General features: G+C 43.0%; 1 protein-coding gene across 2 annotated transcripts in view; it reads left to right on the forward strand.

Annotated features, from left to right (window-relative positions):
* LOC141128280 (ultra-long-chain fatty acid omega-hydroxylase-like) overlaps positions 1–23,264 on the forward strand; it is a 113,009-nt gene extending 89,745 nt beyond the window's left edge. For both annotated transcript variants that reach the window (XM_073615485.1, XM_073615484.1), the window contains exons 10-13: positions 14,695–14,828; positions 16,640–16,704; positions 16,790–16,872; positions 20,653–23,264. In XM_073615485.1, coding sequence (XP_073471586.1) covers positions 14,695–14,828; positions 16,640–16,704; positions 16,790–16,872; positions 20,653–20,824 — 454 coding nt within the window. In that variant the 3' untranslated portion in view covers positions 20,825–23,264. The remainder of the gene's footprint in view (positions 1–14,694; positions 14,829–16,639; positions 16,705–16,789; positions 16,873–20,652) is intronic.
* The last annotated feature ends 2,834 nt before the right edge of the window (positions 23,265–26,098 follow it).

Raw genomic sequence — 26,098 nt, forward strand, 5'->3', positions numbered from 1 at the left:
CAAAAATGCCATAAGGCTATCCCCTATTTTGTAGGCGCTATAACTTTTGCACAAACCAAGCAATAAACGCTTATTGCCATTTTTTTTTACCAAAAATATGTAGAAGAATACATATGGGCCTAAACTGAGGAAAAAATGTTTTTTTATATATTTTTTGGGGATATTTAGTATAGCAAAAAGTAAAAAATAATGTGTTTTTTTTTCAAAATTGTCGCTTTTTTTATGTTTATATCGCAAAAAATAAAAACCGCAGAGGTAATCAAATATCACCAAAAGAAAGCTCTATTTGTGGGGGAAAAAAAGGACGTCAATTTTGTTTGGGAGCCACGTTGCACGACCGCGCAATTGTCAGTTAAAGCGACTCAGTGCCGAATCACAAAAAGTGCTCTGGTCTTTTGCCAGCCAAATGGTCTGGGGCGTAAGTGGTTAACCACTTTCCGCCTGCCATATAGCAAAATGACGGCTGCAAAGTGGTTTCAATATCCTGACTGGGCGTCATATGATGTCCTCGGGATATTAAGCCGCTGCGCGCCCCCGGGGGCACGCATCGCAGTGATCGTTGCTGTGGTGTGTCAGTCTGACACCCCGCAAACACCGATCTAGGTAAAGTCTCTGACGGAGACTCTATACCACGTGATCAGCCGTGTCCAATCACGGCTGATCACGATGTAAATAGGAAGAGCCGGTGATCGGCTTTTCCTCACTCGCATCTGACAGGCGCGAGTAGAGGAGAGCCGATCGGCTGCTTTCCTGACAGGGGGGGTCTGTGCTGATTGTTTATCAGCCAGCCAGGACCACCAGGGAAGCTGCCCAGGACCACCAGGGAAGCCATTCACACTGGACCACCAGGTATGCCCCCTAGACCCCTAGGGAAACGATGTAAATAGGAAGAGCCGGTGAACGGCTTTTCCTCACTCGCGTCTGACAGGCGCGAGTAGAGGAGAGCCGATCGGCTGCTCTCCTGACGGGGGGGGGGTCTGTGCTGATTGTTTATCAGCCAGCCAGGACCACCAGGAAAGCCGCCCAGGACCACCAGGGAAGCCATCCACACTGGACCACCAGGTATGCCCCTAGACCCCTAGGGAAATACCAATCAGTGCCCAGGCAGCTGCCAATCAGTGCCCAGGCAGCTGCCAATCAGTGCCCACTCACAATGCCTACCACTGCTAGTGCCACCAGGGATGCTCATCGGTGCCGCGTATCAGTGCCCATCAGTGCCACGTATCAGTGCCCAGCAGTGCCACCTATCAGTGCCCAGCAGTGCCGCCTATCAGTGCCACCTATCAGTGCCACCCATAAGAACCCATCTTTGCAGCCTTTCAGTGCCCATCAGTGTCGCCTATCAGTGCCCACCAGTGCCACCCATGAGTGCCCATCAGTGCCACCTATCAATGCCCATAAGTACTGCATATCAGTGCCACCCATCAGTGCCGCCTACCAGTGCCCATCAGTGCCACATATCAATGCCCATCGTCAGAGCCCGCTCATTGGTGCCACCTCATCGGGGCCGCCTTATCAGTGCCTGTCAGTGCCGCCTTATCAGTGCCCATCAGTGCCGTATATCAGTGCCCACCGTCAGTGCCCGCTCATTGGTGCCACCTCATCGGTGCCACCTTATCAGTGCCGCCTTATCAGTGCCCATCAGTGAAAGAGAAAACGTACTTTTTTACAAAAATTTTTAACAGAAACAAATGCAAAACTTTTTTTTTTTTTCAAAATTTTCGGTCTTTTTTTATTTGTTTAGCAAAAAATAAAAACCACAGAGGTGATCAAATAGCACCAAAAGAAAGCTCTATTTGTGGGAACAAAATGATAAAAATTTAGTTTGGGTACAGTGTTGTATGATCGCGCAATTGTCATTCAAACTGCGACAGCGCTGAAAATTGGTCTGGGCAGGAAGGTGTATAAGTGCCCGGTATTGAAGTGGTTAAAAAGACTTGAGACTGTAATTGGTGCTAAAGGTGCTTCAACAAATTACTGAGCAAAGGCTGTGAATACTTATGTACATGGGATTTTTTTTTTCATTTTTTATTGTTAAAAAATTTGCAAGATTTAAAAGATTTTAAGAAATTTCTTTCACGTTGTCATTATGGGGTATTTTTTGTAGAATTTTGAGGAAAACAATGAATTGAATCAATTTTGGTTTAAGGCTGTAACATACCAAAATGTGGAAAAAGTGAAGCGTTGTGTATACTTTACGGATGCATTGTATATCGGAGCTAAATCAATATATGATCTGAAAAAGTAGAAAAGTAATCAGAAAGCAAAAAAAGACTTTTCACTCCCCCAGGTACAGATTGGTGTAGTTTTGGGCATGACAAGTCCCCATTGCTATGCCCTGTACCTGGAGGAAATGGAAACCGTCAAACATTAAAGCATTATGATGTAGAATGAAACTCAGAAGTTCCAATACGAAATTAAACAATTCCTCTGAGTGTAGAGTGCTTTGTTTAAAGAAATTCTTAGTAACATCAAAGCTTTTTTCATGGTGAATGGAGCAATATATATCCTCTATGTTAATGGTAACGAGGACAGAGGTACAATTCTATTAGGACTCTTTTAGGGCCCTGAGGATCCATTTTCTATACCTTGTGCTTCATTTGGACTATTGGAGGAACATGTGCCACCACCCCCCTGGAGACATACATATTTAGAACTTGGGGGTCTTCTTTTTTCTGTCATTACCATTGAGATTTTTTGCGCTTGTTTCAAGTTTGCATTATACAAAGTCCTAGATGTTTTTTTTTTTCGTATTAAACAATTTTATGATGTATCATACTGTCCCCACTTTTCCAGGGGTTCTTTTAATGTTTCCACAAAAAAATGTTAGGCTTTTACCTACATATTTTCACATTTTGTATATTTGTTTTGGTAGCAGAAAGTTACTACCTCCCCTTCTCTTTCTCCTTTGTAAGTACCGTATATACTCGAGTATAAGCCGACCCGAATATAAGCCGAGGCACCTAATTTTACCACAAAAAACTGGGAAAACTTATTGACTCGAATATAAGCCTAGGTGAGAAATGTGCAGCTACTGTAAGTGGAAAAGAGGGTCAACAATGCCTATTTGAATACCTCACTGTGCTTATTTGCAGCCATAGGTCCCCTGATCTTCAAACTCGGTAGTTAAGAGTTCCTAGATGCCCCCTAGCTGCAGCCAAAATTTGGGGTCTCTGGACCCAAAGGGTCCCGAAATGACATTGCTGCAGATGGACACAGTTGACTGACTTTGGGGCCCCGTATCTCAGGGCCACTTGGTAGATAGGGGGCCCCAAATTCGGTTCAGAAAATGTCAAGCACTTTTCTGCAGCAGAGAATGATATTTTCCGAACCGAATTTGGGGCCCCATATCTTGGGGCCATTTGGTGCTAGGAACCCCAGATTTGGATATGTTGTAGAGCTAGTTCTACTGGGTTTGCACACCAACTTTGGGGTTCTTAGCACCAAGTGGCCCCCGAGATACGGGACCCCAAATTCGGTTTGGAAAATGTCATTCTTTGCACCAGAAAAGTACTTGACTTGAGTATAAGCCGAGGTGGGCACTTTCAGCGCAAAAAAAATGTGCTGAAAAACTCAGCTTATACTCGAGTATATATGGTATCTATTTATTATTAGTGGGATTTGATACCCTTCCTTATTTGGGTTGAGAAGCATGTCATTTTATTTAATTCCCAAGTCTTCTGTTCACAGCTTGCTATAAACAGGTAGTTATTATTATTTTTTTTTTAATTTGATCAACCTGCGGGTTGAATGAAAAAAACTCACAGATCTTGGCATTAATACAATGATGTGTGATGCAGGGATCTCTCCTGCTGTGCTATTGGTTTCTGATGGGGGTAGGCGATTATCAGTAGGTTTGTACCGGCTTAATAGCATATCTTCAAGTATTTTGCATAATTTGGATAGGCAAATCTGATTTTCAATTTTATTGGGCTGTGAACTATTTCTGCTGCTAAGAAAAATTCAAAGTAAAGTAAAATATTAACATATACTTTAAATATTTATTTAATATTGACATATACTGTATTGTTATAAACAAATTACAAAACCACTTTTACAAGTTCATAAGAAACTGTAAACAAGACAATGCAAAGCACATGAAAACAAATGCTTAGCTATGCTAAGCTAAATGGTGAATTTAATGCAACTCTAACTACAAATCGCAAGGGAAAAGAGAATACTTTGCTTAGTCAGAGGCTTTGTTCACAGAGTCATAGCTTAGAGTAAAAAATACTAGCAGCAGAATCTCATGACCCTTTCTGCACTGTATAGATTTTAACTATTATCCTCTGACTCTTGCATATGGATGAGATTTTGTCAGCTCCTTGTTTATTGAGAATTTGAGTCACCTCCCTTTTCCCCTTACTGATGTTACACATTTTGGAACTGCGCCAAAGTAAATTAGATGTGTTGGTTACACTTTTTTTTAAATTTCAGGCTAAGCACATTTTCTTCAAGTACATGAAATACCTGTTGATCTTGCCAGCATCTTATGCCCTTGTAAATTCCTGTGCACTGAAGTGAAATCTCAAACAAACTTATAAGCCTGCCTTGATATCTTCTGTGAACTAAAAAAACACTTCCCCCTATGTAATGGAGATGAGGAAGGGGTACCTGTAGTTTAAATCAGGAGAGCAGCCATAATATTAGTGAGAACCGACTATGATTTAGTTTGCTCAGTGTAATTAAATTACACAGGTTTAACCATTTCAACTTTTGCTGTTATTCTTTTTTTTTTTTGTGGGCCACAGCATGGCAACCCCAGGGCTGTAATTTCCACACCCTGCTCTCACCAATTATACAGTACGTGCAGACATGCAAACACAGGCCTAGTTTGGGGAGGGCAGGATGCCCCTGTGGCATTTTTGTCTTGGACTCCAAAGGAGCATTTTTAACTGATATTTTCTCACACACACATTTTTTTTTGTTTCCTAGATTTTATTAAATAAGCAAAAAAAAAAAAAATAGCATACAACATTCACTTGTAACATTAGAACAACAGGATATGCTTAGATTCAGCAATGAAAGACATTTTACATCTGGGAAATGTATTCTTAGTATAATTAGGATGTAATTTATACATTTCAAATTTTGTTATATATATAAATTGTAATGTCATACCATAATTGACAGGTGTGATAGTCATATTGTTTAGATAATAATAGTAGTATGGTTGCAGTGAGCTCCCATTTACAACTATAATTAGCTGTAAGAGAAAACAATATTAAAATAATTAAAAAAAAAAAAAAACTTAAAGGGTAACTCCACTTTCGTGGGGAAAAAATAGCAAATAAAGAAAAAATAATATAGCGAATATAATTGTGGCACTAATCATTTGTAATTGAATGTTATTAAAAATTACCTTTCCTTTTCAATCTGCAGCCAATGTAATTTTCTGAGAATACATTGCAATATGGCTACCTGGAGTTTTCTGTACACAGAGTGTGTACTGACCACCCCAAGATACATAATTTCCTGCTTGTGTGATTGGCTCACCAATTTTCCAAGAAGTCTGCCTAAGAGCCCTCTCACACTGACTAGTTTTAGCGGCGCTTTACCGTCATATTAGAGGCGATTTTCGGCTGCTAGCTTTTTACCCCACTAGCAGCCAAATAAAGGGTTAAAAGCGCCACCGCCAAGGCGCTTTGCAGGTGCTTCGGCGGCACTGGCTATTGATTTCTATGGGCAGGGTGCTTTAGGAGCAGTATATACACAGCTCCTAAAGCGCCCCAAAGATGCTGCTTGCAGGACTTTTTTTGACGTCCTGCCAGCGCAGCACCCCAGTGTGAAAGCACTTGGGCTTTCACACTGGGACTGCAGATGAGGCATTTTTCAGGTGTTTTTTAGGCGCTATTTTTAGACCCATTAGACCTACTCAGAACAGAGGCACAGAGAAAGACACATGGATTTCTTCAGAACAACAAAATCTGGAACAAAGTTTTTTATCCTTGCAATGTACATTGATCACCCAGAGGCGAATGTTTTTTCTCAACAAAAGTGGAGTTACGCTTTATTATAATTTGAGTGATGGGTAAATGTTGGGGTAGGTAAAGGATGGGATGTGAAAGTGGTAATTTTGTGTTTCATTTTTCCTCTCGGAGCGGGCATGTCAATTGTGAAGCTGTGTTTTCTATATTTATGCATTTACTGCTTTATAGGTAGAAGAGAGTTTGAATTGTATCCAGTTATACCATGTGGAGGTGAATTTGAAGATTTTTTCCTGTGATATGCTAATGAGTTCTTCTATTTTTTCTATATTGTTGATTCTGTGAAACCATTCTTTTTTGGATGGAATAATGGTTAAACGCCAGTGGCAAGGTATAAAGTGTCTCGCTGCATTGATCATGAACATAGACTTGAGGTATTGATTCTTAGGGATCATGGTGTGATGTAGAAGGTATTGTGGCGGGGTGAAATTAAAATTTTCAGAGGTAACTGAGGTAGTGGTGTCATGAACCATTTTCCAGAATTCCTGGATCATGGGGCACGACCTCCAGATATGTAACATGGAGCCTTCCTCTTTTTCGTATCTCCAGCATCTATCAGATATCTGGGATGAAAATGTGTGTAGTAGGGTGGGTGTTCTGTACCATCTTGTAAGAATTTTGAACTCACATTCTTGGGTAGCCACATTCAGAGATCCTCTGTGAGTATACATATAGATGGTTTCTCATTTAGTTTTTGTTAGGTTGGTATTAAGGTCTTGTTCCCATGCTTGGCATGACATGGAGAAATCATTTTTTTTCCTCAAAGAGTGATATGTATAGAATTGATATGAGATGTCTCTGTGGATTTTTTTTTGAGCAGAGGTTTTCTAGGATCGTAGGAGGTCTTATCTAGGCGTGAGATGTATCATGTCTGGTTAAGTAATGTTTAATTTGCATGTAATTCCATTGTGAAATCAATTCAGATTACGATATTGTTGAGTTCATCCCTAGTTAAGAGGGAGCCTCTCTTAAAAAAGTGTTTGGTCAAAACATCTTTGTGAGGCCAAATTCTTGAAAGTTTTGTTCTAGTCCTGGGGGGAAGTCTGGATTTGCTCTTAATGGGGTATTGGAGAACCCAACTAGGGTGTTGGGTTGTTGGGTTTAAAAATTTCTCAGAAGACTTCTAGTGTGGGGCCTATCAGAGGATGAGATTTAATAGTGGGTGGTGGTTTGGATGTATCCACGGTAGGGATATTAGGTGAAGAGAAAATTGTACGTGTTCTAGTGTTACCCAGTCTTTGACTGGTTGTCATGAATCGCCAGTAATACCTTCATGCCCTGTCTGTCTGCTTACCTCTGGTCTGTGAATCAGCCTGCACTCTCACACCTGCATGGTTAAGTAATCTTCCCTCAGTGTGGCTCCACCTTACCTCTGGTCTGTGAATCAGTCTGTACTCTCACACCTGCATGGTTAAGTAATCTTCCCTCCACCATAGCCTCTACAGGATACACTATTTAACACTGAGCTGTCCAAGCCTGCCTTGCCTGAGCAATATTGTGTTTGGTTTCCTGTCTGCTGCTTACCATGTGCTCTACATCCGTTTCTGTTACCGATCTTGGCTTGTGCTTTGACTATCCCTGCCTGCTTGTTACCCTGACCTTTGGCGTGTTCTCTGTCTATCCTTGTCTGCTAGTTGCCCCGACCTTTGGCTTATCTCCAGACTATGCCTTGTTGTCCTGGGCTTCTGCTTCCTCTCTGTCCTCCTGTAGCCTAACACGAGCTGGGAGACTCTGGGGGCCGCGCCCTGGAGCCAGTTGCAGCGAAGTCCATCCTTACCATTAGAGGCTGTGGTGAACACCTGCTGGCTCTTAGACTTCGCACCCTGGGGAATCTTATGCTCTAGCTCCCAGTGGAATCCGTGTTGGTGCTCCAGTCCACCTGCTTTCCTGTACCACCCAGAGTTCCATCCGCAGCAGTCAGCCATAGGGTCCACTACATTAGTGGTGCACTCCTGACCCCAACGGTGTGCATCTGTCACCTGGCCTCAGGTGACCTGATAGTTTGCTCGGGCCATGGACCCAGCTGATGTGCCACTACCTGCCGTTGATCAACTGCAGGGCGTAGTCCGCAGATGCAAGACACAGGAGTCTAATCAGAACCAAGTGATGCAATTCCTGCAAGGTTTGGCCTCCCGCTTTGAACAGCTTCAGGCCGCCTTTGGATCCCAGGTTCAACAACCTCAATCGCAGCCAGCGGTTGTACCTACTCCACTTACATTGCATCTACTTTTTCATTTCTCTGGTGACTCCAAGACCTGCAAGGTGTTCCTTAGTCAGTGCATCATCCATTTTGAGCTCCAGCCTCAAAACATTTCCTCTGATCGAGCAAGAGTAGCCTATATTATCTCCCTCCTGACCAACAAGCCTTTAGCCTGGGCTGCCCCTCTGTGGGAGAGGAATGATCCAGTGGTCTCCAGCTTGTCTGACTTCCTGAAACTCTTCCGGGAATATTTTCGAGGAACCAGGCCGTGTCTCTTCCGCGGCCAATGCCCTTTTACGTCTCCGTCAACCATAATGGAATAATGTAAGAGAACTCTGCCTGAATTCTAGAATAATGAGACCTTAGTTACAAACTTTTTACAAGGCCTCTCTGGCAGAGTGAAGGATGAGTTGGCAGGAAGAACCATTCCCTAAGGTCTGGATGATGTCATCTGTAATCAGATTGATATTCGCTTCCAGGAGAGAACCTAGAGAAAAGGCGTCAGTACTCCATGGCCCTTAGCCAGCCGGAGCTCCCCTCTTGATGCGTGGGGCATCCCTCGCCAGCTGTGGAACCTATGCAGCTAGACTGGACTAGGTTACCTCCTGAGGAGCGTGTTAGGCGAAGAACTCTGGGCTTGTGTTTCTACTGTGGGGACAAAGGCCATTTTCGGGACACCTGCTCTCTCTGTCCGAGAAACGCTGGTCTAATACATCTGGAAGGTGGCATATTGGAACCAGGAAAATCACCATCATCATCCCATCTCCTTCTTTCTGTGCTCTTGCCATGGTTCCCATTTTTGTTTGAGAGATTTTCGGCCTTCATGGAGTCCCTTCCCATGTTTTGGACAGGGGTGTTCCGTTTACTTTTCACTTTTGGAGAGCCTTTTGCAAATCCCTCAACATTACCTTGGTTTTTACCTCTTCTTACCATCCTCAATCTAATGGTCAGACTGAGAGGGTTAATCAGGAGTTGGAGGTCTTTCTCTGTACCTTGGTCTCGGCTCATCACGATGATTGCGTATCACTACTCCCGTGGGCAGAATTCTCTCACAATAATCATGTCAACGTCAGTTCTCAGAAGACAACCTTTGTCACTGTTTATGTAAGATATCCTCATCTTCCTCTTCCTATGACCTGTTCTTCAGACATTGACATGTCTATCCTTGTCTGCTAGTTGCTCCAACCTTTGGCTTATCTCCTGACTATCCCTTGTTGTCCTGGGCAGCTGCTTCCTCTATCCTCCTGTAGCCTACCGTGAGCGTGAGCTGGGAGACCCTGGGGGCAGTGACCTAGAGCCAGTTGCAGCAGAGTCCATCCTTACCACTAGAGGCTCTGGTGAACACCTGCTGGTTCTTAGACTCCGCGCCTTGGGGAATCTTATGCTGTAGCTCCCAGTGGGATCCGTGTTGTTGCTCCAGTGGACCTGCTTTCCTGTACCACCCAGAATTCCATCCGCAGCAGTCATCCATAGGGTCCACTACCTTAGTGGTGCAGTCCTGACCCCAACGGTGTGCATCTGTCACCTGGGCTCAGGTGACCTGACATTGGTGTATATTCCAGTTCACTATTCTTGCTAAGGGAGATGCATGATAGTATTTGCATAAGTCAGGTAACGCTATTCCTCCTTTGAATTTAGGTAGAGTAAGCCTTGTATACCTAATTCTGGGTGGTTTACCCCTCCAAATGAAAGTTGAGCAGGCTCATTGAAATGAGGAAAAAAATGGTGTTGGTACACAAGTGGGAATAGTTTGCATGACATATAAGAAACAAGGGAGAATTGTCATCTTAATGATGCTCTATCAAACCAGGAGACATTTAAAGAGTTCCAACGTTTAAGGTCCTCATATGTTTCTTTTAGGATTGGGGCGTAGTTATATTTGAAGAGCTCTGACAATTTAGTGGGAATTTGTATTCCTAAATATATTATTGGGCCCATGTGAAGGGGAAATTTTTTTGACAAAGTGATATTGAGTCTGGGGGTAGTGTAATATTGAGAGCGTTTGATTTAGAATATTTTCTTCTTCTTCTTTCTTCTGAGGTTATGTACCTCAGGCATGAAAAAAATGAATAAATCATAACCCTCTATTGTGTGTACCTACCTCGATCTAATGCATTACATATGGTTTCTCTCTGATCTCTGATCCCTCTGCTGTCTGCATAAGTCACTGAAAAAACTTTAAGCTGACACCCGATGACCCATCCTCCCTCCAATCAGCTATCAGATTTCAGGAAGCTTTGTGCTCTAGCTCTGCAGGGTGTGAGATTTCAGATCTCTGCCCCCTGCTTTCTGATACTGAGAGATACTAGGTAAAATGTGTGTTTTGGAAGACTGTAGAGAAGAGTGGGCTGCAGATAAACAGGTACAACTTATGCAGGAGGATTTGTTTTATCTCTGTGTATCATCTGATGCCAGTCACTTCATTGGGTATATGTAAGACTTACAATCAGTGAAACATTGCTTTGCAAAGTCCTATCTAAGTTGTTTGGTTAATGTAATCCCTGGGTAGTCAATTCAAGCTCCTGGGCAGCCTACGGTTTAATTAAATCAGTTTCTTTCTTTGTGTATGTTAAAGCAGGCTGTACAGAATCAGAGTAATTTTATCAGTCATTTATTTACCTTTTTAACTACATGCTGTATATATAGTCTGTAGATAAACACTCCTATAGTTCATTTATTAGATGACCACGTTTTGGAGTGGTATCACTGGGACTAGATGATTCAAAAGGTTTTCATAGTGGAAGAGTATTGTAAGAATGTTTTATGCCGCGTACACAAGACCGGACTTTACGGCATACTTGGTCTGGCGGACCGGAGTCCGTCGGACAATTCGATCGTGTGTGGGCTCCAGCTGACTTTTTTCCACAAAAGTTCGACGGACCTAGAAATGAAACATGTTTCAAATCTTTCCGACGGACTAGAGTCCGGTCGAAAAGTCCGCTCGTCTGTATGCTAGTCCGATGGACTAAAACCGGCGCTAGGGCAGCTATTGGCTACTGGCTATGAACTTCCTTATTTTAGTCCAGTCATACGTCATCACATACGAATCCATCGGACTTTGGTTGATCGTGTGTAGGCAAGTCCGTTCATTCGGAAAGTCCGTCGCAAAGACCGTCGAAAAGTCCACAGGACAAAGTCTGCCGTAAAGTCCGCTCATGTGTACGCGGCATTATTGTAATTCTAATTTGCTCAGCAATAGTTTGCTCCCAACTGGGGCAAACTAAGCTTTGAAATGAAACTGTGCATTGCCCATGAATTCCAAAGCAACTTGTTGATTTTAATGAATGCCGTGCCAGCAGCACATACTTACTTTTTTGTCACTACTCATCCACTCCATTCAGTCACCAGGAGAGAAGATAGAAAGCCGTATGTAAGTACTGAGGATTCTTCATAAACTTTGTGGCAGTGTTGGTCCAATCACCAAGTAACCAGTGCTGTTACATAAATTGAGCTCAAATTATCTTCCTAGGAGTTCTGGGCATTTCCCACGCTTTATATCCCTCTGTCTCTCTTTATCTCCCCCCTTCACTTCCTCAGTTAGCTTATACAGAGCAGCTCCACACGCTAATTAGATAGTTAAAGTGGAGTTCCACTCAAAAATGGAACTTCCACTTTTTGGATTCCTCCCCCCCCTCCGGTGTCACATTTGGCACCTTTCAGGGGGAGGAGGGAGCAGATACCTGTCTAATACAGGTATTTGCTCCCTCTTCCTGGCATAGATCACCGCGGTGATTGAGGTGACCTACGCCACTTCCGCCGCCTACCCCCTCCGCCCCTGCTGTATTCTGTGAGACACAGAATACAGCAGGGACCTGAGAGGACGCACAGCGAGACTCACGCATGGGCAGTAGGGAACCAGGAAGTGAAGCCGCATGGCTTCACTTCCTTATTCCCTCCCCGAGGATGGCGGCGGCAGCAGCCTAGAGCCGAAGGAGCCTAGAGCCAAAGGACGGATCGGCTTCAGCTGCCGACACCGCGAGCTCCCTGGTCAGGTAAGTGTCCATATATTAAAAGTCAGCAGCTGCAGTATTTGTAGCTGCTGGCTTTTAATATTTTTTTTCAGCAAACCTCCGCTTTAACTCACTGATTTTGGCAGGATGTGAGAAGTTCTGAAATGCAAATCAAATGTCTTTTTTCCAGTAACTACAGGGACAGTCCAAGGAAGTGTAGATGTCAATCTGTTTACATTAGGTAATAGCCCTGAACAATCTGTGCTGAATCTGGAACTCACAAACCACAGATCAAGTACCTAAAGTTGGCCATATATATATAGATTTCTTTCATTCAGCCCGAACAAAAGAAATTAAAAAGCTTCTACCACCCACTCTAAACAATGTAGATGGACAAATCCCCCCCCCCCCCCCGAGTTATTGACAGTCAGCAGTTGTCAAAACACCCAAACAGTGACAGCAGCTAAATGACTACCATCACTGTTCACCTGACAATTTTCTGCAGGGCTCTTTTGGTTTTGAAATTGAAGTTTATTTGAGCCAGATGGTGCCAGCAGGGGCCAATCACAGATTAAACTTTGACCTGAAATTCAGTGAATGTATGTCCAGCTTAACCACTTAACCTCCGGAAGATTGATGACCTCTGATCACCTCTGCTTTTTTTATTTTTTGCGCTATGAACAAAAATATACCAACAATGTTGAAAAAAACAAAACAATATTTTTTACTTTTTGCTATAAAACATATGCAATAAAAGAATAGAAAAAAAAATTGAATTTCTTCACAAATTTAGGTCAATATGTATTTTGCTACATATTTTTGGTAGAAAAAAATCTGAATACTTTGATTGGTTTGCGCAAAAGCTATAGTGTCTACAAACTATGGGATATTTTTATTTATTTATTTTTTACTAATAATACAGCGATCAGTGACTTATAGTGGGACTGCGATATTGCTGCAGACATTCTGACACTAACTGACACTTTTTGAAAACCAGTGACACTAATGCCACGTACACACGATCGAAAATGCCTCCAGCAAAACTCTGATGAGAGTTTTTTGTCGGAAAATGTGACCGTGTGTATGCTCCATCGGTCTTTTGCTAGGGGAAGAGATGGACTTTAATTCCTGGTTTGCAGCGGCACAAATTCCATCCCTTACCCCTGTCAGAATGGCGATCTGCCTTGTTTACATAGGCAGATCACAGTTCTGTCTCTCTCCCTGATGATCAGCGGGTACCAGCGAACATCGAGTACCCGACACCCACTGTGTATAATGACAGTGAAAGCGAGCCGCACCTATAGGGCAGTCTGAAATCAGTTAAAGTAGAACTAAAGGCATAACCCCTGTAATATTTTTTGCCATCTGTGTCCTATTGTGGAGATTCCCTCCAAAGTGAGGGAATCCCTGGTTGACGCCATGGTCACCAGAAGTAGTGTCCTGAGATTGGAGGAGTACTTCTCTATAATTATTCTGGGTACAACCCAAAATTTTGTTTTTACTTTTACTTTCACTTTTGATGATGACAGTATACAGGACAAATAAAAAAGGTGAATCTCACTAATAGGGACCCAGCCATCAATAAAAACCTGACAGGTGTTCTAATCCCTCTCCATTTTATCCAAAACTAAAAAAAAAAAAATAATTTAGTAATACTTTAAGTCTAGGTAGCTTTTCCAAGTCATCAAAAAAATAAAAAATTGAACTATGACGTAAGCTTACATACACTGTATTACCAAAAGTATTGGTACGCCTTAGTCTGTAGGGTTTAATATTTAGTTGGCCCACCCTTTGCGGCTATAACAGCTTCAACTCATCTGGGAAGGCTGTCCACAAGGATTAGGAGTGTGCCTATGGGAATGTTTGACCGTTCTTCCATAAGCGCATTTGTGAGGTCAGGCTCTGATGTTGGACGACAAGGCCTGGCTTGCAGTCTTCGCTCTAAATCATCCCAAAGGTGTTCTATCGGGTTGAGGTCAGAACTCTGTGCAGGCCAGTCAAGTTCCTCCACCCCAAACTCTCTCATCCATGTCTTTATGGACCTTGTGCACTGGTCCAAATCATTTGAGATGATGGTGTGGGGTTGTTTTTCAGGGGTTGGGCTTTGCCCCTTAGTTCCAGTAAAGGGAACTCTTAAAGCGTCAGCATACCAAGACATTTAGAACAATTTCATGCTCCCAATTTTGTGGGGAACAGTTTGGGGATGACCCCTTCCTGTTCCAACATGACTGCGCACCAGTGCACAAAACAAGGTCCATACAGACATAGATGAGCAAGTTTGTGGTGGAGGAACATTTCCATAGACACTCCTAAACCTTGTGGACAGCCTTCCCAGAAGAGTTGAAGCTGTTATAGCTGCAAACGGTGGGCCAACTCAATACTGAACCCTACAAACTAAGACTGGAATGCCACGTGCAAAGGCAGGCTTCCCAATACTTTTGGTGATATAATGGATAAGACTGTGCTTTGAAATGTATTCGGCTTTCCCACTGTTTAAATATTTCTGAAATTTACAATTTAATAGTTTATCACTTTTTTTTTTTTTTTTTTTTTTTAGGGATGACCTGTCTCAGCTGCCATTTACCGCCATGTGTATCAAGGAAAGCCTTAGACTGCATCCTCCTGTAACAGCAGTGTCCAGAAGGTGTACGGAAGACATTGCTCTTCCAGATGGGAAAGTCATTCCCAAAGGTACTCTCTTGTCTTTTTTAAGTTCCCCTACATAACAACTTTGGTGCCTAGACCTGACTTGGGCTTACAGATAAAGGGCTGAACCTGTAACAGATTTGGCTAAACACGTATATAAGTGTAGCAAGGTCCCAGGACTCCTTCGGTCTAAGGAGAACCTCCAGGGCCACAGACAGCTGACATCCTTATGTATGTGGTGGGTTGTGAGGCATGGTGTGTGTAGAGTAGTTAAAGTTATTGGGCGCCAGACACTTCTTGAATGCAAATGAAAGTTTTTTCTCTTAACAAACATTTTTGGTGGAGAGAGGGTTAGGGCCAGGACACCCTTAGATAGTTGCAAGTTCCAGTGGCAGACTTTGAGACTTCAACAGGAGGACAGCCATGCAGGGAAAGGCATCCAGCAAGATGCCACATCTGCATGTGCAGGAATGCTGTCTCCTATGGCAACATTCTTTAACAGTTCCTAACACAAAGCTTAACGGTTCCTCTTCACTTCCACTACAATCACTTCTTGTAGTTCTTCAGCCCAACGAGCTCCTGGTCTCTCACTAGACCCACTGATTCACTGCCACTGAATCCCTTGAGCTCCTCCAATCTTCACAGTGGTATCTTCCTCAAGTGTCACCCCCGCCTCTCTGCTGGGTCCCTAGCTTGGCACTCGAGATACCTCTCAAGCTTCACCCCACTGGCCTGCTCGGTCCCTGGCTTGACACACAAGGCTGCTCTGCAAGCGTCATCTCCGCTGGCTGGGTCCCTGGCTTGATACCCACTGAAGATTCCAGATTCTTCACTGTTCCCAGTTGGTGAGAATGCTGCTCCAGTACTTGCTTCAGTTACTCACTGGGGTCCCTGGTAGTAAAGTGGTTGATCCCTTAGTGGCAACAGCTTCCCCTCTACCTCCGACCACAACAGGTTCTCTGGCCAGCAGAACCATCACTTCTGGTTGGACTGCAAGCCGCAGTCCCAACCCTGCGTTGCTTTCTTGCTTCTGGATAGGCCCTCAGCCTAGCAGCCAGATGTGCCCGGGATAGGCCCAATCTCTGCCCTAGCAGCCCAGGCAATACAACACACGTCCACCTAGACAGCCATCCAGGTGGCACAGAACATCGATCACCTGACTCCATCTGAATATATAGGCTCTCCCAGCAGGCCAAAGGAGCCAAGAAAACCCCTGACCATTGGCTGAGATACCCCATATACCCATAACCTGACCTTGCAATGCCCTTGTCATATCTAGTACCACCAAGTATTCAGCCACCTAGTGGTAGAAGAGAAAAGTGCAACAAGGCCAAACTTTGGGAGAAATCAATAGACCTGTATCAATCAATCAGGATAACTATTCCTGGCAAGTAAATTTGTGTGGAGCGACCCTGCCTAAACTCCAGGGTGCTACATCAGCATATACTGGAAGACTTACACAGCATTTTTGATCTAGGCTTACATAAGTTATAGTAGTAGTTTCTGTCTCTTTAGTAGGGATAATAAACCCATTTTTATTAACGGAGGTTATGAACACAATATTTATGCTGCTTTTATCATGTATAAAAAAACCTTCACGGCTACTGTGTAAGGGCCTGTGTACACAGCCATTTGTTTGCTTTTCTTTCCATACAAGTCAATACGAATCCAAAAGCAGCTTGATGCAGGTTAGAAGGAGGCCACGTACCCCTGAGGGATCTCAGAAGCATTTCAAACTGATCTCAAATGCAAGCTGAACATTCTTAATTGTATGCTGTGTTTGGCCCTCTAGACCTATAGGTATCGAGAATTCCATTTCAAACTGAAATTTTAAATTGTTTTCTTTGTTTTCTCAGGAAACATCTGTCTCATAAGTATATATGGAACCCATCACAATCCTGCTGTATGGCCAAATCCCGAGGTACAAATTGTATTATGTGCACAAGCTAATATAGCAGATAAAAACACTTGCGCAAAATATTAATGCTGTCCTTTATTTTCTTTAGGTCTACGATCCACATCGTTTTGATCCAGAACAAGCAAAGGAGAGGTCCTCACATGCTTTTGTACCCTTCTCTGCTGGACCCAGGTAAAGATGAGCTAGATTTGTGATTATAATCACTATTCAGTATGCGATCCCCCCAAAAATTGTAAATGTAATCACTATTTACTTGTAATGTGTGTTCACAATGAATCGGGCCAGGGAGAATTTATATTTTTTTGTTTTTGTCTAATATACAATATGATATATACTGTCACTGATGTTGTAAGGTTTCAAAACAACCAGAGGCAACTTACAGAATTTTAAAATGCTTCATATATTGTAGTCCAAATAGAAGCTGCATTGGTCCATAAATCTGCAAATCATCGTTACCTCGAGAATTTATTTTAGATTTGTCATATGCTGTTATTATTTCTAAACTATTCCCCTTGACATTTTAAAGGTAACCTGTCATAAGAGAAGTAAATGGGCTGCCAATGGGCTACCTCCTTCTGAAAGTACTAATTGCCTGACTGTTTTTACTGCACTTGTGGTGTTTTTACTTTTTAAGTCAATAACGTGACTTGACCATCTGCATCAAGCTAAGAAGACTTTGTGCTCCACTTTTTATTGACATTCAAGATAACCACAGCTGCGTGCAATCACAAAGGAATATAACAAGTCCACAATGAAATCTTCAATAAAAAACTTGCTGCTCTTTTCTGTCAAGTGGGCTCAACACCAAATTTTCTAGGAAAGACCATGTCCTCTGCTATAAATAAATTACAGACTTAGACCCCTTTCACACTGAGCTGCGATCCAGGCGTCAGCTGTAAAGCGGCGCTATTTTTAGCACCGCTTTACCGCGTTTTAGCGGCGCTATTCAGCCACTAGCGGGCAATTTTAACCCCCCGCTAGCTGACGAAAAGGGGTTAATTCCGCCTGCAAAACGCCGCCTATATATTTGTATGACAATTTAAAACTGTTTATTGGTATGAATTATTTATTTTTGCTCCGTGTGCCAAAGGCTGTTTTTTTTTTTTTAACATTTAACCAGCAGCAGGGGACTAGAAGCTCTTCCTGCTTATGTTTCTCTGCAGACAGGCTGGGAATGAACTGGGTCATATGACAGCTGTATATTGATTAGGAAGGTACTTACAGTGCCTTGAAAAAATATGCATACCCCTTGAAATGTTCTACATTTTGTCATGTTACAACCAAAAACTTAAATGTATTGTAATGGGATTTTATGTGATAGACCAACACAAAATGGCACTGATAGTAATTGTGAAGTGGAAGGAAAATGATAAATGGTTTTCAGTTTTTTTTTCAATACTTTGTAGAACCACCTTTCACTGCAATTACAGCTGCTTTTTGGGGATGTCTCTTCCAGCTTTGCACATCTAGAGAGTGACAATTTGGTTCATTCTTTGCAAAAAAGCTCAATCTCTGTCACATTGGATCTAGAGCATCTGTGAACTTTGACTGGGCCATTCTAACACATGAATATGCTTTGATCTAAACCATTCCATTGTAGTTCTGGCTATAGTTTTGGGGTCATTTTCCTGCTGGAAGGTGAACCTCCGCCCCAGTCTCAAGTCTTTTGCAGACTCTAATGCCCCGTACACACGGTCGGACTTTGTTCGGACATTCCGACAACAAAATCCTAGGATTTTTTCCGACGGATTTTGGCTCAAACTTGTCTTGCATACACACGGTCACACAAAGTTGTCGGAAAATCCGATCGTTCTAAAGGCGGTGATGTAAAACACGTACGTCTGGACTATAAACGGGGCAGTAGCCAATAGCTTTCATCTCTTTATTTATTCTGAGCATGCGTGGCACTTTGTCCGTCGGATTTGTGTACACACAATCGGAATTTCCGACAATGGATTTTGTTGTCGGAAAATTTTATATCCTGCTCTCAAAGTTTGTGTGTCGTAAAATCCGATGGAAAATGTGTGATGGAGCCTACACACGGTCGGAATTTCCGACAACACGCTCTGATCGGACATTTTCCATCGGAAAATGCGACCGTGTGTACGGGGTATTAGTTTTCCGCCACACATAGCGTTTTGCTTTTAGGCCAAAAAGTTCAATTTTGGTCTCATCTGACCAGAGCACCTTCTTCCAAGAGTTTGCTGTGTCCCCCCGCATGGCTTCTCGCAAACTGCAAACGGGACTTCTTATGGCTTTTTTTCAACAATGACTTTATTCTTGCCACTCTTCCATAAAGGCCAGATTTGTGGATTGCACATCTAATAGTTGCCCTGTGGACAGATTCTCCCATCTGAGCTGTGGATCTCTGCAGCTCCTCCAGAGTTACTGTGGGCCTCTTGGACTGTCAGTTTAGGTGGACAGCTGTGTCTTGGTAAGTTTGCAGTTGTGCCATAGTCTCCATTTTCCAATGATAGACTAAACAGTGCTCCGTGAGATGTTCAAAACTTGGGATATTTTTTATAACCAAACCCTGCTTTACACTTCTCCACAACTTTATCCCTGACCTGTCTGGTATGTTCCCTGGCCTTCATGATGCTGTTTGTTCACTAAGATTCTCTAACAAACCTGGAGGGCTTCACAGAACAGCTGTATTTATACTGAGATTAAATTACACACAGGTGGACTCTATTTACTAACTAGGTGAATTCTGAAGGCAATTGGTTTCACTAGTTTAGTTAGGGGTATCAGAGTAAAGGGGGCTGAATTCAAATGCACGGCACACTTTTCAGATATTTATTTGTAAAAAATGTGGAAAACCATTTATCATTTTCTTTACACTTCACAATTATGTGCCACTTTGTGTTGGTCTATCACATAGAATTCCAAGAAAATACATTTCCGTTTTTTGGTTGTAACTTGACAAATTGTGAAAAATTTCAAGTGGTATGAATACTTTTTCAAGTCACTGTAGATGTTTTTTATTACAATAATTACAGTGCCATCATCCACATACAGAGATAGAAGGCACATTGTAAATTAAACAGTTTGTGTTTAGTATCACTGATAGAAAAGTGCTGCAAGCTTACACTAGTTGCATACTTGTCAGTGGCTTATGGTTAAAATTTTATAAAATAACAGAAAATATTAAAGTCAGAGAATTAGAATGACTAGCAGACAACAAGCATTTTCAGAAGCTTAAAAAATGCTGGTCTGCATATTTCTGTTATGACAGGTTTCCTAAATATATGTAAAAAAAATATTTAAAACTTGTTCAGGGCTTCAGGGGACCCATGGCACCCTTCAAGACCGGCTGAAGGTAAGTTGTGCCTACAAATTTATGTACATTTTTTATTTTTCTTAACTGCCAAGTGATCTTTAAATGTGTCAAGGAGAGTCAGCTTAAATGCAATATAATAATGTCGCTATTATAAATGTATTAAAAATGTACTACTCATTGGCCCTGTTTGTTGCATTTTGAATTTCAAATACAGCTACATCGAATTAGAACAGTGAATTACTTTTTTCATTTGAAAGTTTGCTAAATTGGCAGAGGCCATTTAGGCCCCGTTCACATTCAAAGTCGCATGACAAGTCGTACCCCATTATTTCCAATGAGTACCGTTCATATATGTGCAACTTCAAGTCACATTGACATCAAAGTAGTCCCTGCACTACTTTGGTCTGACTTTGATGCGGTCCATAGACCTCAAGATTACACAAGCATTGTTTCAAGTCGCATCAAAATCACATGATTTTCAGGTCGCACTAGTGTGAAAGGGGCCCTAATTACAGTATTTTTGTTGGTGTATACTGTAAAATCACAAAGAAAGTTTTCAGTGCAGTTATTGTATGAGATAAATCATGTTACTGTGAGAAATGAAATCATTCAGAAACAGACATTTTACTGTTTTTAATTGGGATAGTACTTATTGTTTGTTCATCCCATAGGAACTGTATAGGACAAAACTTTGCCATGGCTGAGATGAAAGTAGTTCTGGCTCTCACACTTTTAAACTTCAAAGTGAGCTTGGATCAAACCAAGACAGTGCGCCGGAAGCCTGAACTGATCCTCCGAGCTGAAGGTGGGCTTTGGCTGCAAGTGGAGGAACTCCAGTCTTAAGATTGCCACAACATTTTCTAATGCATCAGGATCTACTCATCTTTCTCATCCATTTTTTATGTTCTGAGACTGCTAACTTCCACTGTGCCAATGTATTGTGACCATAAATGTATTTCTTAACATAACCCTATTGAATAATTTATTAACATGACCCCATCGAACACACTTTAATAACATACACAATTTACTGTGATATGGAAACACCCTGAGGCCTTGGGTTCTGTCCCAGAGGTTGGGGCACTTGTGATTATTGTACTTTGTTTGGCTAATGTGTTTGGCTAACGGTGATTGTTCTAAACCAATCGATCGCATAAATCAAGCTAAAAATTAGATGTACGGAAAACATAATTAGACCAATGTTTATTACACGTGTACCACAAGTTTTGATACCGTATCTAAATCAATCAGGTCAAGTAGATCAAGTGCAAGCACAGTGGTAAACCATGGGAATCACCACTTTATTTCATCCATTCATTTAAATCCTACCATACATTATCTTAGAATCTTAATCTGTAAGGTACTTTGCTTTTAAGAGTTTGTATAATAAATGTATGTAAAAGTTTTAGAGAACTGTGGCAAAATGAAAGGATCTTGAGTATATTATTACCAATTACGGTGCTTTTTAGAGTACAGTTAGGCCCTGATGTAGGCCTAGAGAATTCAGTCATTTGACAACTGACATTTAGGACCCTGGATTCGTTTCTTTTGTCTATTCGATAAATTTCATATTACTGAATATGAGGTAATAAAGTAGAGCCTGACTGATTTCATCCATCTCTATAGAGATGAAAAGAAAAATCCTCCCTGCCAGTAATGTATGATTCTTCCCACTACATGCAACAGAAAGTTATATCACAGTAGCACAAAAATGCCTCAATTGTTCTATAATGTTTAGCCATGTATCACAGTTTTAACAAAGACTAATCACCACCTCATCCTAACAGGGACGTGCAGTCAGGGAAGGCAGGTGAGGCATGTACATTAAAAAAAACCAAAAAACAATCGACTTCGAGGGCCATAGCTTGGCTACCTGGGGTCACAGAGACCCCAAATTTGGGGGTTAGGTAGTTGAAGTCCTATCCCACCACTGTGTTTTTTGGGGCTCCTATCATCTATGGTTCCGGATATACGGGGCTCCTTGCGCAGCCTGTCAGAAGCTACATACAGAGCGGCCAGTTTAAACAATAAAATTATTTTGCCAGTCATAATCTATCTTGTGCTTGGCTTTGCCCTTGTTTTTCTCCATTTTCCCAGTGACATACTGACTGTAAATATGAGAGAGAATAGCTTAAGTCTAATCTCCAAGCAAACAGATAATAAGGGATATGTTTTACCTGTTGTATTTCATTCAGTCCTGAGATATGCATGTCCCTGCCACACAGCGCATTCCTGTGTGGCAGGGCAGGAGACCTGATTTTAATCTACAGCAGTTTAAAAGTACACTTGTCCATTCCCCATTTTTTTGGATAGTGAAATGAGAAACAGCGAATGGATTAGCTTATCACGCTGTTACTCTGCTCTCTCATATCAGCAGATTCCTTGTTGGAACATGAGAACTGTAGAACAACTGATAGACTCTTGCAACTCAGGCTGGTAGAGGGAAAGCAGCAAAAGGAGCCAAATACCAAACCCAATTCAGCTACTTACACTGTTTTCAATAAAAATACAATTAAAGTAATATTAAAGTAGAACTAAAGGCAAAACCTTTTTTACATTTCTTTTCACTATCTGTGTCCCATTGTGGAGATTTCCCTTCACTTCCTGTCCTATAGCCAAAACAGGAAGTGAGAGGAAATCCCTCCGAAGGGGGGGGGGATTCCTTTGTTGTCACCTGGGTCACCGGGACTAGGCTCCTATTGAAACATTTCCCCTCTATTCAGGTTCTGATGACAACCCAAAATTTGTGACTATCTGTACTTTCACTTTCAATAATAATAATGTCAGGATAAACAGAGAGGGCAAATCTCCCTAACAGAGACACAGACAGAATTAAAAACCCGATAGGTGATCTGATCTCTACACTGTTCAAAATTAATAAAAAATCTTTCCCTTATAGTTACACTTCAAACCTTCAGTTCCCAAGCACTTTCAGCAGCTAATTTAATTACTTATTCAGTTTAATCCTTGCCTATGTTCAAGTGTAAGCTAGTGCCATGACCACTGCTCCAAGTTTCCTGTTTCAGGGTGTCTCCTTTGTCTCTGAAGTACTTTTGATAATAGGTCGCGTCAGTGCCCGTGGACTCGATCTTCACGATGGGGGTCACATTGTCTATATATTTGTGAGGTGCAGCAGTGGAGGAACACCCCAGATGATGTCCTTGGAGACGAAGCGCATCGGGAGGTCCCCACTGCTGCCTACTGATTTTATACAAAGAGCTTTTTCATCTAATACCATGTGAGTGTTGGTTCATTTTAATAAATGTTATTGTTTATTGTGGAATCACGCTATGTGGCCCCTTTTTTTGTTTTCTTCTTCTCCTTACCACCTTTGCCCCTACTGGATTTCTGAGAGACCATTCTCTACGTGTTCGCATTGAAGTGTGAGCGGGATATCTCCAACCTGCAGAAACCAGCATTACCTTTATTCATTCATCGTATACAAGCCTGTTTGACACGCAGAGCGTATGCCCTGGCGTGTTCAAACGTTCTGGTAAGCCCCCCCTCTGTTTATGGTGGTGGTCTAATCACAGTCTCTCATATTTCCACATGAACTTTACTGGCATCCCAGTCTTAGTCCGTAGAGTATAATATTGAGTTGGCCCACCCTTTGCAGCTATAACAGCTTCAACTCGTCTGAGAAGGCTGTCCACAAGGTTTAGAAGTGTGTCTATGGTGTCTATGGTGTTTGACTATTCTTCCAGAAGAGCATTTGTGAGGTCAGACACTGATGTTGGATGCGAAGGCCTGGCTCGCAGTCTCGGCTCTAACTCATCTCAAAGGTGTTCTATCAGGTTAAGGTCAGGATTCTGCGCAGGACAGTCAAGTTCCTCCACCCCAAACTCGCTCATCCATGTCTTCTTTGGACCTTGTTTTGCCCACTGGTGCGCAGTCAAGTTGAAACAGGAAAAGGCCATACCCAAACTGTTCCCACAAGGTTTGGTAGCATGAAATTGTCCAAAATGTCTTTGTATGCTGAGGCCGTAAGAGTTCCCTTCCAGTGGCGGCTGGTGCTCAAAATTTTTGGGGGGGGCGCAAACAAACTGAAAAATTCAGAAAAATACTTAAAAAAAAAACATCCATTGCAGCCTCACTGCCTCACTGTGCCTATCAAATTCAGCCACTTTGCCCATCAAATACAGCCACTGTGCCTATCAAATTCAGCCACTTTGCCCATTAAATGCAGCCACTGTGCCATCAATGGCAGCCACTGTGCCCAGCAAATGCAGCCACTGTGCCATCAAATACAGCCACTGTGCCCATCAAATACAGCCACTGTGCCCATCATATGCAGCCACTGTGCCCAGTATATGCAGCCACTGTGCTCACCAAATACAGCCACTGTGCCCACCAAATACAGTCACTGTGCCCATCATGCGCAGCCACTGTGCCCACCAAATACAGCCATTGTGCCCATTATGTGCAGCCACTCTGCCCATCATATGCAGCCACTGTGCCCAGCATATGCAGCCACTGTGCTCACCAAATACAGCCACTGTGTCCATCCTATCCTCATCATCCGGCTTCTCTCCTGTCGATCTATGGATGGATGATGCTGTCCCCCTCCCCTCCCCCCATACAACCCTCTCCTAGGGCTTAGATCTCAGCACAGACTCGGGTAGAAGTAGTGGACACAGCAGTGCCATGCCTGCCCCCTGGACCCACTCATGGGATGTGGCACCTTGAACCCCACCATCGGATCTGCCGGCCACCTGGAAGCGTTGCGGGCTCAGCCCAGAGCCTACCTGCTGCTGACTATAATCTTCCTCTTCACCTTCTTTTTCTACAGCCTGAGCGGCTCTTCCTGTGACCCCCAGCCCGGCCCACGATTGTACGGACAGCGCTCTGCCTGCGGATGAGTCAGCGCTGACCCTGTTGGACTATCATTAGCCGGAGCTCAGCCTGGAGAGAATGAACAGGAAGTGGGACACCTCCGTTCCTCTTCCTAAGTGCCGGGCATCCAATAGGGTGGCCCGGCGCTTTGGCCAATCAGGAAACAGGTCTGATGCCCTGCCTCCTGATTGGCGGGGAGGAAGATTAGTGTGAAAATAGCAAAAATTAATTTGCTATCGTCACACAATTGAGTGGGATCAGGGTGCACTCTCTGCGCCCTGAGCCCACCCTATTTTGAAACCTATTAGAGCCTCTGGTTCTAATCAGGTGCTTCAAAAAGTACCACCCCCTTCCTCCCCCACCATAGGAATCCATGCATCCGGCGTCCTGAAAGGGGCCAGGCGCATGGATGGGGGGCAGCGCCCACAATGCGCGGGCCGCCACTGTTCCCTTCACTGAAACTAAGGGGCCAAGCCCAACCCCTGAAAAACAACCCAACACCATAATCCCCCCTCCACCAAATGATTTACATAGTCAGGTTGAAAAAAGACACAAGTAGATCTAGTTCAACCAAAAAAAAGAAAAAATCATACAATCCCTTATACACAATAATAATAACAACATTTTCTTCCAGCAGAGGTCCAAATCGCATGTCCGTGCAATGTCTCAGATCCTTACCATCACAACCCACTCATTTTATAGCACAATACCATTCGTACATTAGTGTCCTCAGTCCCCCGTACATCATATTCCTCTACTTCACATCAGTTTCCCCTTCACATTAGTGACCACTGTCACCTTTACATCCCCCCACACACAGCACAGCCCCCTTTACATCACCCCCCAAAAGCACTGCTCCCTTTTATATCACCCACCCACAGCACTCCCCATTTCACACCACCCCCTACACAGCACTCTTCCCCCTTTACATTACCACCCCATAGCACTTGCCCCCTTTACATCATACACCCCCCCCACACACAGCAATACCCCCTTCACATCACCGCCTATAGCAATGCCCCCCTTCCCATCACCCCCCACAGCACTGCCCCCTTTACTTCACATCTCCCACCTAACAGCAATGCCCCCTTTACATCCCCTAAAGAGCTGCCCCCCTTTTACATCTTGCCCCACAGCATTTGCCCTCTTTACACCCCCCCACAGAGCACTTGTCCCCCCTTTACATCTTTCACCCACCACAGCACTGCCCCTCTTTACACCCCCCCCAACAGCACTTGCCCCCCTTCATATCATATCTCCCACCCCCACCAACACTTGCCTCCT

The sequence above is a fragment of the Aquarana catesbeiana genome, linkage group LG02, assembly GCF_042186555.1.
Source record: "Aquarana catesbeiana isolate 2022-GZ linkage group LG02, ASM4218655v1, whole genome shotgun sequence".
NCBI classification, from domain to species: Eukaryota; Metazoa; Chordata; class Amphibia; order Anura; family Ranidae; genus Aquarana; species Aquarana catesbeiana.